Source organism: Fusarium musae, chromosome 2 (genome assembly GCF_019915245.1).
Source record: "Fusarium musae strain F31 chromosome 2, whole genome shotgun sequence".
Lineage (NCBI taxonomy): Eukaryota > Fungi > Ascomycota > Sordariomycetes > Hypocreales > Nectriaceae > Fusarium > Fusarium musae.
The window spans coordinates 2,310,456-2,326,843 of NC_058388.1; the positions used below are offsets into that span (position 1 = coordinate 2,310,456).

General features: G+C 50.7%; 3 protein-coding genes across 3 annotated transcripts; 2 read left to right on the forward strand and 1 right to left on the reverse strand.

The window, feature by feature from the left end:
- Window positions 1-2,087: 2,087 nt before the first annotated feature.
- J7337_002649 (uncharacterized protein) lies at window positions 2,088-6,712 on the forward strand (the record flags this gene model as incomplete). The annotated part of the gene is made up of 4 exons (XM_044820376.1): window positions 2,088-2,279; window positions 2,335-2,644; window positions 2,698-5,336; window positions 5,393-6,712. The coding sequence occupies 4 exons, from the start codon at window positions 2,088-2,090 to the stop codon at window positions 6,710-6,712; spliced, it is 4,461 nt and encodes a 1,486-aa protein (XP_044684676.1).
- A 993-nt stretch (window positions 6,713-7,705) lies between these two features.
- PRE2 (Proteasome subunit beta type-5) lies at window positions 7,706-8,613 on the forward strand (the record flags this gene model as incomplete). Its single annotated transcript, XM_044820377.1, has 2 exons — window positions 7,706-7,834; window positions 7,894-8,613. The coding sequence occupies 2 exons, from the start codon at window positions 7,706-7,708 to the stop codon at window positions 8,611-8,613; spliced, it is 849 nt and encodes a 282-aa protein (XP_044684677.1).
- A 325-nt stretch (window positions 8,614-8,938) lies between these two features.
- Window positions 8,939-13,711, reverse strand: J7337_002651 (uncharacterized protein; the record flags this gene model as incomplete). Its single annotated transcript, XM_044820378.1, has 2 exons — window positions 8,939-10,300; window positions 10,709-13,711. The coding sequence occupies 2 exons, from the start codon at window positions 13,709-13,711 to the stop codon at window positions 8,939-8,941; spliced, it is 4,365 nt and encodes a 1,454-aa protein (XP_044684678.1).
- Between the last annotated feature and the right edge of the window lie 2,677 nt (window positions 13,712-16,388).

Sequence of the window (16,388 nt, forward strand, 5' to 3'; positions counted from 1 at the left end):
CGGGAAGTGGAACTCAGCAAGGCCAAAACAGTGTGAGTTGTTGCAGTTTTTGTGTCTTTCTTATAGCATTTCTTTTACCTTACTGTGGTGCACAGCGAACACGCGATACACTCACTGCCTCTGAGTATGACATGACAGACTTAGAGGCGAAATTGCACGGCAAGGAAACGGTTTCGTCAAGATTAACCAGTCAGATCACAATTGTGTTTCTGGTATCGAGTTGTGCCAGCAGTTGGTTTCATGTGCTACATATTATTTATGGAACAAAAGGGAAACCATCACAACAGGAGCCACGAATTCACGTCTCATCGACCAAAGTCAAACCTAAACCAGGCAAAAAAACGAAAAGAAAAAAAAAAGAAGATGGTAAAAACCACCAGCTGGAGACTCCAAGCTACGCTACTACCAACTTCAGCCGTGCTAGCAGTAAACGAAGCAGGGATTCCAGGGACCGACACCAAACCAAATACAGAAAAGACACCTCTGCTCGATCTTGGAAACCCCAGGATCCTTGCTGTCGAGGGTCCCGGTCCACTGAATACGTAGTTCCGTCACAAGCAAAATTGAGCTCCCCCGGACCATCAATTACGTAGGTCGTGTCCAGTTGCTCAGCGCAGCAGGGATAACACTAGCCAGGGGATTTGGTGATTGGCAAGGGAGGGAGGGAGGGATCTAGGGAGGCTTTGAGAGGGTTTCTTGGGATGGGGTGACTTATGAGAACACTATTCACTGGTAGCACATAGATATAGTAACGTTTGTAGATAATACCTCACTGTGTTGCAGTGCTCGGCTTAAAGCATTTTATGTCTCTGGAGGCACTGGGCTGCAGTTGAGCAACAGTCTTGAGCAAACTTCTGCTGATTACCCAGGTACTATAGCTTTGGTTTGGAAGCTCTCCATACCTGTGTTACGGATGAAAGGACAACTGCACAAAACAAGAGAAGTGGTCAATTACCTCCACTATTATATACTACCTATATTTAGTCTACAGACGTTTGTTTCACAGTACCACGATACATGGTACCTTTTGCAGTCAGTGAATGCTGATCATTATCGAGACGGGCCCTGCTGGGTTCTGTTCTCTGCCGCTGGCTCGCTCGCTCGGCCCGCAATCAACCCCCTCCATTGAAGCTCAGGCACCCTCCAACTCCACTATATGGATCCGATCACTGGCTCTCCATTAGTTAGTACCTAGCTTCCAGCCTCTACCTAGCCGGGCTGGTTCCAGCTGTCTACATGCAGATGTTGACTCCGCTTCTGCTGATAATGATCGAACTCTCTCGGCTGCTTCAATTTCCCTTATTGAGCCACAAATTAGCTCCCTCCCACTAGCGAGAGTAACTTTGAAATGACACTGCCGTATATCCAGCCATGTGCTTGTTGCCAGGTACTTAGTTGGTACCCTTTATCAGTTCACTCTCCAGGACCTTCACCTCAACGACCACCAACAAGCTTGGAACGAAGCCACTCAACTGGGCTGCAATTGCGTCTGCGGGTTGCAGGTTGCACCACTGGAACAGCCCAGGCCCAAATCTTGGTCTTCCATGTCTTGACTTGTCTCTTCTTGTCATCTTCTGCCAGGATTTCTTCCACCTTCCAATCCCTTGGCTGGTTCATTACTACCTCCGATCCTTCCTTTCCAGGTTTCTCTCTCTTATTTCAACTGTTACCTCTCTTCTTTTCGACTGCCCTTCTGGATTCCCTTTCGTTTTCCATACCACCCCCCCTCCCTCTCTCTGTTTGCTGTCTCAAACAAGCTGGCGTCTCCAGCTCCAGCTAGGCACGTAATCCACCTTGAGGCAACCTAAGGTAGCTCAGCTCAGCTCCAAGGTAGCCTGTGTCCCGAGCTACCAGCTACCAGCGACCAGGCTTTTAGCTGGCAACGCGGGCATTCGCAACCTCACCACGAAGTAAACCGGCCAACGCCATTACGACGGTCGTTCGGGATCGACCTGCTAGTTTGAATGCTTTGCGACGGTGCTTAGAGCTTGAAAAACGCCAATTGACGACTTCGAACCGCCCAAAACTTACCCCTCGAACCAGCACGTTCCAGCAGCAACCGCAGGAACGCTGCACCACATAACGTCATGTCTACCGCAAAGGAAGCTGATGAGCTGAAGCAGCAGGGTCTCGTCGAGGCTGCTGCAGACCCTCAAACCAATGTCACCGCAGACGATGCCCAAAAAAAGATTGTAGAGTCCTCGAGAAATGCTGGTGTCGCTGCTTTCACATTCGATCCTGATGCGAGCCCGGAGCAGAAGAAAGCTCAAGCCAATGCCGTATGCCCCTCTACTCTTGGAATCGCGACCTACAACTAACGCGAACCATGCGCAGGCCATCCCACCCGAACTTCAGCAAAGTAGAAGGCCCAAGGGTGCCGCAATTATCACCGACGTCGATGACGGCACCGGCCCTATCGAAGATCTGCCAGAACCAAGCAAAGAAGGGGTCTTGGATGTAGCCCGCGACGAGCAGGGCAAGCCGCTCGCGGATGGCACTGACCCCAAAGCCGAAGAAGCCCCCTTCTCACGGACAGGATGGGCTCCTCGATTAGGATGGCCAATTGACGATGCTACCGAACAGGAGAGTCTCCTCGATCACGCGACATGGGTCGAGGGACAGCTTCCAGATACCCTCTATGGTGGTATGTCTCAATTCAACTACATGTATGCGCACATAGGCCACTAACAAGGGCAGATTGGTACCACAACACGGGCGTTATCATTTTTGCTTGCATCTCCTCCTGGCTCGTTGCTGTCTTTGGCGGCGGCCTCGGCTGGATCATCATCATTATGGCGTTTTGCTCGACCTACTACCGAACGTCCCTGCGACGAGTGCGACGTAATTTCCGAGACGACATAACCCGCGAGATGGCTCTTAAAAAGCTCGAGAACGACAACGAGTCCCTCGAATGGATCAATTCATTCATGGTCAAATTCTGGCCTATTTATCAGCCCGTTCTTGCTCAGACCATCATCAATTCAGTCGATCAAGTTTTGAGCTCTGCTACCCCCTCATTCTTGGACAGTCTCAAGCTCAAGACCTTTACTCTAGGCAGCAAGCCTCCTCGTATGGAACACGTCAAAACTTACCCCAAGACTGAGGATGACATTGTTATGATGGACTGGAAGTTCAGTTTCACCCCCAACGACACCGCCGATATGACTTCGCGCCAGCTTTCAAGCAAGATCAATCCCAAGGTTGTCCTTGAGATCCGCATTGGCAAGGCCATGATCAGCAAGGGTCTCGACGTCATCGTTGAGGATATGGCTTTCTCCGGTATCATGCGCCTCAAGATCAAGCTGCAAATTCCCTTCCCTCACATTGACCGTGTTGAAATGTGCTTCCTGGAGCGACCAACAATCGACTACGTCTGCAAGCCCCTCGGCGGTGATAACTTCGGTTTCGATATCAACTTCATTCCTGGTCTCGAGAAGTTCATCCTGGAACAGATTCATGGCAACTTGGCCCCGATGATGTACGCACCCAAGGTCTTCCCCATTGAGGTCGCGAAGATGCTAGCTGGCTCTCCCGTTGACCAGGCTATCGGTGTCGTGGCAGTGACTCTCCATGGTGCTCAGGGTCTGAAAAACACCGACAACTTTGGTGGAACGGTTGATCCTTATGCCTGCTTGAGCCTGAACCGACGCCAGGAGCTTGCCCGAACTAAAGTTGTTCATGACAATTCCAACCCCAGGTGGAACGAAACCCACTACATCATTGTTACCTCATTCAACGACTCGCTGGACATGCAAATATTCGACCACAATGATTTCCGCAAGTCAAAAGAACTGGGCGTTGCTTCTTTTCCTCTAGAAAGTGTCGAGGAGCTCAATGTTCATGAAAATCAGCGGTTGGAGGTCATCTCTGATGGCAAGGCTCGCGGTGTTGTTTCGTGCGACGTTCGCTTCTTTCCTGTCCTTGAAACCATCAAGAACGCTGAGGGACAAGATGAACCTCCGCCTCCATCCAACCAAGGTATCCTTCGATTTACTGTGGAACAGGCCAAGGATCTGGATGGTACCAAGAGCCTTGTAGGATCTCTCAACCCTTACGCGGTTATGTTCTTAAATGGTAAAGAAGTCCACCAAACCAAGAAGTTGAAGCGTACCAACAACCCTATCTGGGACAATGGGTCTAAGGAGATTCTAATCACGGACCGGAAAAAGGCTAAGCTTGGTCTTACAATCAAGGATGACCGTGATCTCGCTGGAGACCAAGTCCTCGGAAAGTACCAGATCAAGCTTGATGAGATGCTTGAATGTATGGAACAAGGTAAAGAATGGTATAACCTACATGGGGCTCAGACTGGTCGTGTCAAGATGATGGCACAGTGGAGACCTGTCGCTATCTCTGGCGTGGCCAGCACTGGTGGCTATGTCACGCCCATCGGTGTGATGCGTCTCCATTTCAAAAAGGCTACTGATCTACGAAACTTTGAGGCATTCGGCAAATCGGATCCCTACACTCGAATTCTGCTCTCTGGTATTGAAAAAGCAAGGACTGTCACCTTCCGCAACGATCTCAATCCTGAATGGGACGAGGTACTTTACGTGCCCATCCATTCTGCTCGCGATAGACTTGCTTTGGAAGTAATGGATACAGAAAAGGTTGGCAAGGACCGTAGTCTGGGAATGGTCGAAGTCTTCGCCGCCGACTATGTCGCACAGGACGAGACTGGGGAGTACCTTGTCAACGACAAGAAACAGCTCCGCGAGGATGGTCTGCGTCTGCATGGCAAGGGTATCGCCAAAGGAGTTCTGCATTACACTGTTGCCTTTTACCCCTGTCTCAATGTCGCTGATCCTGAGGAGGAAAATGAAGAGGAGAAAGAAAAGGAGAAGGAGAAGGGTTCAGAGAAGGACAAGGATTCCTCCTCCGGTGAAGAACAATCACCCAATCCTCAGAGATCCAGCGAAGCTGGTAAATTCAACGCCAGCCTGGATAAGCCAAAGGAGAACCAATTGGAACCGCCCACGCCCACAACTGTTGGACGCCCCTCGATCGAGGCGCCCAAGGGTCCCCGTAAAATCCGATTGTCTCCTGAGGAGCTTCTCAGGTATGAGAGTGGCCTGCTCATCTTCAGACTCATGGAGGCAGAGATGCCAGAAAGCCATGGACTGCTGGAGGTTCTTGTGGACGATATGGCATACCCGTCCTACGTCTCGTCAACTGCTCGCAGCAAGCACCACAAGTTTGAAGAGATTGGAGATTGCTTCATTCGTGAGCTTGACTTCTCCCGACTGACACTTCGGGCTCGGAAGAAGGGTGATGACCAAGATGATCTCATGGCCTCATTGGCTGGCAACACCCTGGAAACTCTCAAGCAGTGCCTGGTAAGACTGACGTTGGATTCCACTGTATAGGCATGAAAACTAACTAGTCTTTTTAGAATAACCCGACAACTCTGAAACTCAAGAGCGAAGATGGACGCCCCGCGAGTGTTAAGGTCAGCTTGAAGTACATCCCGGTTAAGATGCAGCTTGACCCGAGCGAGAGTATCAATAACATGGGTACACTACGCGTTGATGTTCTCGATGCTACTGACCTTCCCTCAGCTGATCGCAATGGCAAGAGTGATCCTTACTGTAAATTCGAGCTCAATGGCCAGGAGATCCACAAGACCAAGGTTATAAAGAAGACTCTGAATCCCACATGGAATGAATACTTTGAGGTCAATGTGCCTTCGAGGACCGCAGCACAATTCAAACTCTCGGTTTGGGATTACGACTTCGCAGACAAACCCGACTTCTTGGGTGCTGCCGACATCAATCTCGAGTCTCTGGATCCTTTCAAGCCCTCAGAGACCAAGTACATACTTGATGGCAAATCGGGAAGCGTACGCATCCGACTCTTGTTCCGACCCAGCTATGTCCAGCGATCACGACAGGGTACATCCACTTTTGGCAACACTTTCTCGTCTACTCCTGGTCGTATCGTCACTGGTGTTGCCGGAGCGCCGCTCAAGGGTGGTGTAGCAGTCGCGGGAGTTGTTGGTCACGGCGTTGGTAAGGGAGCTTCGTTCCTCCGCCGTGGCATCTTTAACAAAAAGGACAATGGGGACATCATCGAAGAAGATGGTGAGGCGTTCGAACCTCAAGGCCTGAGCTCTAATGGTACCGCAAGCACCAATGGTGGGCTCCGCCGGTCACCTGCCATCAACGAAGAGGGCGCATCACCTGGTACTCGACCGTCTACAAGCAACGGCCATGCTCGGGCAAAGAGCATTGGACAGTCATCAGTCCACAGCGCTAATCCTGGAGCTGCACCAGCAGGCACTGCTTCCTTTACTGTGGTCGAAGCCACAGGATTCCCTCCTGCATCGGATCTGTATATCGTCATCACGCAGATCAACCCCAAGGAGAAGACAGTGGGCAAGACCAAGCACTTCAAGTCTACGAATGGTCAGTGGACCTTTGGCGATACATTCAAATTTCCATGCTCGCCCGACGCACAGTTCAAGATCGAAGCGAAGGGACAGCACACTTTCAGCAGTGACGATGATCTGGGCGAGCATGTTTACTTTGTGGACGAGTCAGGCTCATCTGCCGCCAAGGAACTCACAGTTGGCAGTGGAACAGTGACACTAAAGAGCAGTTTCCAACCAACAGAGTCTAACCTGGTTCCCGATAGTCCTAAAGCCCACCTTCGCCGAAGCTTCATGAGCAAGCGGGATGGGCGAACCAGTCGGGAAGTGACGCCAAACCCTTAAGCAGGAATGGTTCATTAGCTGGGTAATGACAGGGTATTTGATTTCACACGAGTCTTGATTAGCAATTGAGACCTGATACTTGATCTTTGCTTTCAAGTGCTTGTTTCTTTTTGTTTTTCTTTTGTTTAATTCAGAAGCAAATATTGGGAGGTAATATCTGGGCCGGCATTGAAGAAAGGAGACAATAGGTTCTTTGACGAATCGAGGAGGAAGCTCGACCAAGAGGCGCAGGACGTAAATCAGTATGTTTTACGTCTGTGAATTGGTGGGAGAGTCAATCAGTAAGAGCGATATCCCTTGATTAGTGGTTTTCTTTGGCGTATGGGGCAAGGAAGGGATTGAGGAACCTGGGAAACTTGGTCAGAGACGAAGAAGCGATCAATGAACGAATAAAGTACTTTTTTTCTTTCCCTTTCTAAATATGCATGTGTATATGTGTATATATATGTAGCATCCTGCCGAATCCTTTTCTTCAGATGTTGTACCTAAAGGCTTAAGATACCTTATTGTCTAAGGTACCTTCATACGTGAGCTGGGCTGTTGAGAGCCCTGATAATCAGGCATTCACAAGCAGCCCCGTCCCCCGCCCCGCCGCGGGCACCTCAGTCACAGGAATGGGAATAGGTAGGTACGTACCGAAGTTGGAGGTGGCATTCAGTTGACGCGCGCAACGGAAGCTGCCTGAGCCTCAGCTTCCTTGTCTGGAGCTTCAATTCCCACTTCTACTGTACTTCCGCTTCGGCTCCCGCCTTCATCATCTTCATCATCATCATCATCCACGCACGTCGACGTCAACGTCAACGTCAACAATACCAGTCTAGATCACGAGCGAAATAACGAAGACATCACGACTAGGGAAAATACTCCTCTCCGCCTTTTGCACGCCACCGAAGCTAGGATTCCAGGCACACAGCTCGACTCAGCTCAGCTCAAGGACGAAGGATTACAAGACGATTCATTTCCTACTACTGCTTCTCTTTCAATAAAGCCAAGATGGATTCTCTTATTTCGAAGTACAGCCGACCAGCATATGAGCAGAATGAGCCTTTTGAGGACCAGGATGAGCTGCTGAATTCCATGGGCGACCTCTCGCTCAAGTTTGCCATGCCCCCCGTTGCTCAAGTTAGTATCCTAGGCGTGACTTGGCTACTATGAATATTATACTGATTGCATCATTTTAGCCCTCATCATGGCTTCGCGCTGCCACTGATGACCGATCAAACCCCAACTGCCCCATTAAGATCGCCCACGGAACCACCACGCTCGCTTTCCGTTTCCAGGGCGGCATCATCGTTGCGACCGATTCCCGAGCCACCGCTGGCAACTGGATCGCCTCGCAAACCGTAAAGAAGGTCATTGAGATCAACAGCGTCCTGCTAGGAACCATGGCCGGTGGTGCTGCAGACTGTCAGTACTGGCTTGCCTGGCTCGGCATGCAGTGTCGCCTCCATGAGCTACGACACAAGCGTCGCATCAGCGTTGCCGCCGCCAGCAAGATTCTTGCCAACCTCGTCTACAGCTACAAGGGAATGGGCCTCAGCATGGGCACCATGTGCGCCGGTGTCACCAAGGAGGAAGGCCCTGCTCTCTACTATGTCGACAGCGATGGTACTCGTTTGGCGGGCAACCTCTTCTGCGTTGGCTCGGGTCAAACATTCGCCTATGGTGTTCTCGATGCCGAGTACAAGTACGACCTGTCGGATGAGGAGGCCCTGGAGCTTGGAAAGCGAAGTATTCTGGCCGCCACCCACCGAGATGCTTACTCTGGTGGTTACATCAACCTGTACCATGTTAAGGAAGAGGGCTGGGTGAAGCACGGCTTCAACGACACCAACCCCATTTTCTGGAAGACCAAGCTTGAGAAGGGCGAGTTTACCAACGTGACAAGCGCGCTTGATTAGAGGATTCTGGGTTTAGAAATAAAGATGCTGCCAGCCTAGGGATAGAGACGTGCAGACAGATGTAGCTTGGGGGCAGAGGTGGCTCTTGCGCGTCTATAGGGCCTGAGATCCAGAACGACCATGTAATATATCAAATGACGGCTTTGCCCTGCTAAAGAAAAGATATCCTAAACCCCAATGCCTCGTATCGATGGCTACACAAAGTCAAATAAATTACAATGCAATGCAATACAATACAATACAATGAATGCTATGTTATACAGCGTGTCAAGCCAACACCGCTCATGCTGGTAGTATACAGGGTGCAAATAGTCTCATCATTTCCTCATGGATTCTCAGGAGTTGAGCCCCTGATGTCTCTTGTCACCCACCCATCAACCCCCAATATCCCGTCCCCAACTTCAGGATCCATGAACCATTTTCCAATGCCCGTCACGGTCAACTCAGACTCATAGCCTGCTTGATACATCTCCATACCCGTCCAAGCGATCATGGCTGCGTTGTCTGTACAGAGCTGTATAGGCGGGGCAACAATTTGTATGTCACCAAAGCCCCTTACAGCCAACATAGACCGCAGGACATGCATGAGGAATTTATTGCTCGCAACTCCGCCCGCTACAACTAATGTTTTTGCAGCTCTGAGCTCTGGCTTATCGTCGAGGGCGATACATAACCTGCCTGCGAGGTGTGTAAAAGCTGCCATCATAGTATGCTGTGCCAGCGCCCGGCGTTCAGGCAAGGACATGGATGGGCGGGAGGAGGTTGCGAGATCGTGAACGTGTGTGTAGATGCTGCTGAACGAGAAGGCAAGTTTTCTAGTCTGTCGAAATGGCGTGGGGATGTTCCACTCATATCCTGTGGATGGAGGAGACATCTCTGCGGAGCGAGAAGCTGGTGGTGTGAAAACAGCCTCATAGGCAGAAGTTGAGCTATTTTCTGGTGGGAAGGCAAAAGCTTCAAGGAGACGACCGTACATGACATGCTCGCTTGCTTCGAAAACCTCGGGAGGCAGGATATCGCGAGCTGTTTGGTCGAGAAGATTACCAATGGCAATATCGCCGCTTGTCGCAACGATAGAATGCTCTGTCAGGCCTCTTGAGTGAACAAGTTGAGTGTGGCCGCCTGAGACAAGTAGGGACAGAAATGGAAATTCTGGTCCCCCTTTGGACATGTCCTCTTCGCCCATACTCATCCCCAGAGCCCGGGCCAGTCGCGGCGTCAACGCATGAGCCTGCATATGATGGACGCCTACCAAGGGGACACCCCAAGCAACAGCCAGCCCCTTTGCCATATCCAGGCCGATTCCTAGGTTCGAGCGCATCCCAGGCCCACGAGTCACCGACACAAAGTCCGGAACTTGCCTTCTCACGCCACCAGCATCACAGAATTTCTGGCTATCATCTTCAGCAGGTGGTAGAGTGTCTATTGCTCGACGCACAAGAGGTGCTAAAGCTTCACTGTGGCCCTTGGCCGCTACGATTGGGTGTATACCCTTGAATGCTCGGTTATCAGAAGATATGCGCTCATTGAATAGGAGTTCGGTTGATTCTGGTGTATGCCGAAGAACGGCGACGCCCGTATCATCGCAGGATGTCTCTATGGCGAGGGTTGTGAGATACCGAAGCCTTTGAGACCTGAAGCCAAGGAGCGTTCCCTTATGGCGATGTTGAAGAAGAAGGGAGCGCATCTGCATGAAGAATTTCGGGGGTTTTCAACAGAGGGTAGTGATAAGACAGATCTGAAGGCATCCAGTCATGGAAGTTATTTTGGGCCGGCCCCAACACGGAACGGCCCCACTCACCGGACAGAGTGGGGGGGGGGGGGGGGGGGGGGGCGGAACAACATCAAAGACGGATCTTGATTACATCGAGCAGAGATAGTAGAAGTAGTAATAGAAGCAGAGATGAGTTAATAACTTTGATTAAACTCCTTGATTAACTAGTTACTAAATTACCCTCCAGGGTTGAATATTATTACACGGCGCCCTTTCCAATGCTTTCATGTTAGATGCATGAGTATCTATCTATCTACATGCATCCCATCATTAGTCAATTAATAGGCTCAAGGTGATCGGTCATCTTGATACCCAATTCACCCATTGGCATTTACATCCTCCGGTCCCGCCGTCGAAGCCGCCAAATCTTTCGTCTCCTCGAGACCTTTTGTTGATCCACGTGCCACCAGCCCCTATGTCGTTAGCCAGTAGCTTAGGGTTCTCTTCATCGATCTTCTGTCTATCATCGATAGGCCAGGCCCAGACAAACTTTTTCCCTGGGTCTCCTCCATGTGTGTCCATCGTTACTGTCACCGGGTAGGGCATTGTTCCTGGCTGAATCAGCTCTGGTGATCCGTCGATGGCGCCTTGCGCAGTAGGATCGATCAGCTTCGACGTGTTGGCAGCCAGTGTGCGTGTCCAGACTTGAACGAGAAACCGTGTCTCACTCCAAGTCACGATGAAATCAGCCTCCGTCTCCCGGCAGCCACCGTCCCCGTCTAGGGGAATGTCCCCATCCTTGGTATCATTAAGAACCGTTACCGACTTAAGGAAGATGGTTCGTCTGAAGTAGGTATAAAAGCCATAGTGCTCGGTCGGAAGCCCGCGGTCGTAGAGTCTCACTGGCTGCTGTACCGGCTGCGGGAGCAGGACTGCTGGTTTGGATGCGCCATTCTCGTCGAGATCAGGGGATGGGAGCACTTCAGCAAGGCTAACATTCACGTCCAATTCTTGCCTTTTGGTCAGCTCTTTGCGGCTACTCTCCTCAACAGAATCAACCAGACTGATGTAGAATGGAGTCGCCTCGCCACCCTTTTTATCGGATTTGATATCGTCGGTTGTATTCCCCAGAAACCACATCTCTTGGAACTTGGGCGGGCTGGGACTGGGCTCAAAGCCGGACGTTTCTCGTGCTCGGATAGTGTCTCCTGCAAATACGGCACCGCCCATACCTCGACGCTCCTTCAATGAAGGGGGATCCTCGTTGGGAGTTTTCCAATCGTTGCGGGTACTGTTGTCCCACTGGATCTGCAGGATAATGGTTGGCTGGTCAGGCTTGTAGGGTTTCACCGAGTCATGTTGTTCCTTTGGCAGAGAACAACTCCACAAGGTGGAGGGTTCAGTGCAGCCACTCTTTGCGGCGGTATTGTCCGGTCCAACGATTGTCAAGTCTCCGGTTGGCATGGGTGGGAAATCCGTCAAGTTGACCCAGATTGATGGCACCTCCTGTGAATGCTTGGGGCGTGTCAGGATAACGCCCAAAGTGATCGAAAGAATAATAACGGCAAGAAGAACTCCTAGAATAATCATCCAGACACGACGGCGCTGTCGACCCTCGCGTCCAGTCCGACCAAAGCAACCCCTCTCTGGGATACATCCTCGCCCTCTCCAGAAGCCACCAAGGCGCCGAGCAACAGCCTCTTCCTTCTCGTTTCGTCTTCTTTGACGCTCCTGTTTGGTGGCGTGTTCGGCTTCGCCATGGGAGTATTCGCGGGGTGCAGATGTTCCCAGCGGCCGTGTTGGGAGAGGCATTTGAGAGAGACGCAGGTTGTCTCGCGGGGCCGGAGTAAGTGGAATATCAGTTAGTTGCTCAGCTCGTTGGGATGACATGGTGGAGGAGAGACCAGGAGATACAGGACCGGGCGAGGGGGGGAACTGGCTTTGAAGTGGGTGTCCAGGCGGGAAAACAGCCCTATACCTTACTGGAACAGGCTGGCTCTTCTTTTCGGGAGGCGAATATGCAGGCAGCTGTTCCCCGGCACTTTCTTCCTCCTCGGTCACAAGTATTTGTGGTTTTTCTGAAATGGATATGGTTTCAGGAACGGGGGATGCCCTTGCAGTCGAAGGACCAGATTCGCTCTCTTGGGTGTGCTCAAAACGGGGGGATGGTGTCCTACGTGGCGTCGGTTCTTTGACAATTGGTGTTTGAAAAGAGCTAGGAGCCAAGCTCGGTGTAAGATATTCTCCTTGCGAAGGCTTGGTCCCCTGCTTGTTCCACCATTCATCCCCTCGGATAGTCTTTGGTGAGTCAGTATACACCTTTGGACTGGTGGTGAATGTCAGTCTGTTCTCCATAAAAGGTGTGACAACATGATGATCCCACCAGCCACGGGACTTGGATGCAGCACTATCGGGCGTCAGTGCTGATGTCTTCCCCCTTGCTTGTTTGTGTGGGCTTGAAGTGCCATCTTCTTCAAACAGTGTGCATGGCGTACCGCCGTCAGAGTCATCGGGGGTTCTGCCTCCGAGTTCCAGGCTGATGAGCCTCTGATGAGCTGACTTCTTGAAGTTTGCTGGAACCGCCGGCACGGGTGGGACATTGACGGCCGTTGTCGTGCCGGGAGATGGAAACTGCGAATAGATACTTGAGGCGTATCGAATGGTGCTGAATGAGGAAACGGTATCAGGGGTATCAGGTGACCACACTGACTTCTGCTGAACTGGAAATGGAGACAGGTTTGAATGAGAAGGGTTTCGAGGCAAATAGGGCTGTGCTGGAGCTTCAATGGGTGTTGGAGCGGCGTCATACCGGGAAGAGTTGCCCGCTTCCTCAGATGAGAGGGCCAGGCCAATGACGATGGGTCTGTCATCCGGCGAGAGCTTATTGTCCGGTGTACGTGCTGATTGAGCTGGCTGGGCTGATGACAGCGGCGAAGCAGTTGCTGGGCTTTGGTCCTTGCTTTTCTTGAACCAATTCCAATTTCCTACTGAAGCCGATGTCGGCTCTCCCTCCAATGCCTTTAGAGCAGCAGCGTCTACAAATTTCCCAGCTCGTCCTACCGGCGTTGGCATATAGTTCTGGCGGCGAAACGTTGACATGTCTGTGATAAGCTTGATGCCTGCCTTGGCATTCTGGACCTTCTGTCTCTGGCGTGATTTGACTCGGACAATTCTTGCAGCAGAAGCTCTGGATGCACGTCGCGTTGAGGGTTTGGAGTTTCGAGTAGACACATTCGGCGGAGCTGGAGAGACTTGCTCCCCAGCGTCAATGGGTGTGATGGGCTCATCATCCTCCCAATCCTCCCATTCTTCTCGGCGCAATGGTTGGGCTTCCGAGTATGGCGGTGGGTGTACCGGGACTTGATTATGAGCATCGTTGTTCATGGTGTAAAGACTAGTCTCTGAATAGAAAGAAGGGAAACAAGACGAGAAGGAAATCTAACAGTATCTAGTGTTTAGACATGTATGGCTGGCGGCCGTCCGTATGGAAATTGTATCGTTTGGTGTTTGTTTTTTCCACAGATGACTATATCGTCGTTGTTTGGATGAAGATTCAAAATGTCGAAATGTTGGCCGTTTCGATGATAATCTGTGGTGGGAAGCAAACGATACAGAACAAATGCCAGTCAGTATGAATGTAATAGAACAAAGGAGAGAGTGTGAACAATGAGATGCGATAAGAATAGGCTGTTCACAATCAAAGACCGACAGCGACAATAAGAAGCCAAAAGAGAGAATGAAAAGAGAAATGTATCACTTGAGGGGTGAGGAGTATGGATGAAGACTACGACAATAGGGAAGTGAATCACGGTGAGGATGTGGCCGATAATAGCACCTTGAGCAGCTGCATTGCATGCTGCTGTGCTGTTGCTTGTGGATATGAAGATGGTCCCATACAAGCAAGCAAAAGCATCAGGATCGAGCAGAGCCAAGGGCGCAAAGCATCTTGATTGGACTCTAGTGAGAAGCCCGCACCGATTCGCTGCAGGCTAAATAAAGCATTTGCGGTCCAAACGTTGAACAATAGCTCATAGGCCATGGATTCAATGACCTGGGGCAACCGAGAGTGTGGAATAGCCGCCATCCTTCTGGGGTTCGAGTGTGTGATTGGCCAGTTCTAAGCGCCGACATTGGCGTGTGTGTGATTCGTAGGCCGTTGTATTGGCGACCACCGCACGCCTAGAATCTGCGACGGGTACGGAGTATCTGTATATCAAACCAGAATAAACTCGACAAGGACGGGGGGGAGATTGATTGCTCTTTTTACGCACAGTAAAAGCCCACGACGCGTCTCTGATGGAGAGGCGGGAGAATTCTCGATTGGCTATTGTCGCGATGCAGAGCGTATTCGGGAGAAAGGGTCCGGTATCCGGCTGCTGTTAGTCTGTCAATCTTGCAGTACACACACACACACACATGTTGGATACAAAAGCGTTTGGTCTTGCTTCTCGAAGAGGGCCACTCGGCCTGGCTTCTGGTGTTTGTTGGCTGGTCGAGACAATGCCTGTTATGAAATCAAACCACGCTTGATTGAACCTGGCACTGGTTGCTATTGGAGTGTTGACTCGGATGGGTTCAATCAGGTCAACTTTGACATCTTCAGTCGTGACGTGATTTCGGGTATAATGGTCATGGACAGTATGACTAGGTCAAGATGAAAGAGCGTTATTACCACGATTTGCATAAAATCAGTACATATTTGGCATGCAGTGACTTTACAAAGTCTTGTTTGTTGAGGCGTGCTCAAAACGAAGAGATTCTTTCTGCGCCCGGCACCAAAGGGGTCGCTAAACTGGCCTGGCCAAATCGAGTTCACCGTTCTCCAGAAGCCATCATGGCCATTCGGGACAGTGTTGCATATAATGCCGGTGTCTCATGATGCGGTTCTGGAGTATCGGTACGCTTTGCAGGAGGCCGCCAGTTAAAGACACTTGCCCGAGTGCTTCCTGGTTCATGGTGCATCCACTGAAGCTGCGAAGGGGGATTGAGAATCATCTCTCTGATGCATCACGTGCCAGAGGACTCCTCACTCTGCGTGGGTTTGTGAGAGGAAGGTTGACAGGGAGTTATTTGCACACCATCCATGCCTTTCGTCTATCTATTTGACCGTTGACATATGAGATGACAGCGATGCCAATGCTCATTGGAGGCTCAAGTTGTGATTGACAGGTACGTTATCCGTACAGGCTCGGCTCGTGGGTTTGGCTTGATGTAACCCACCAAAGCTAATAGAAATGAAACCGGCATATATAAATGTGTATGTATATATGTATGTATGTACAAGATCGGATGAGGCGAGATTGGAAGAGGTCATTGCTGTACGGTAGTTGCAGAACTGTCATGGTGAATGATGGATGTTTGAAATGACAGAAGCTCTTGGTTTCAAACTCAATTCACTCTCCTCATCAACTTAGCTCTTAGCTGATTACCGCTAACTCTTGGCTTTCCGTTAACGGTTACAACCCCCTGAACCTGAAATTCAAATGAGGAATGTGGGGTTATTGGACTGTCAGAATGCACGAAGGTTCTAAATCAGCGAGTTCACGGACATTACTCTGTACATCTCAACATCAGCACCTGGAGAAATAAGTCCTAGGGGCAGAGAAGAATCACGTACCAACCTAACACACTTCTGCCCTACAAGTGCCCACTGGTTCAGACTTGCAGTGTCAGCACTCTTTGATCGCATCTTTACAATCGAATTGTCTCGGCAAATGCAGTTGGAGAAGATGAACTCTGACGTAATTCCGCTCTTTTTTTTCTTCCCCTTGGCCTCCACTACATACCTACCTTACATATGAGAGGGGTCCAAGGCTAATGAAATGCATAGAAGGGCACCTCATGGAAGGCCCCCAGGGCCCCAGGCCATGATCCTTTGTGTTCAGTGCCAATGGAAGGTTCGAATAATGTCGCCTTTTCCAGCAGAGGTCACCCAATTCTCAATGCAACAGTACCTAGCGAAGAGGCTGACTGCAGCTTGTCATCTTCTTGGCGACTGACAAACAAGGGACTTGTGCCTGTGTCGGTGCCTGCATTGGACGCAAAAGATCTTTCGTTACAC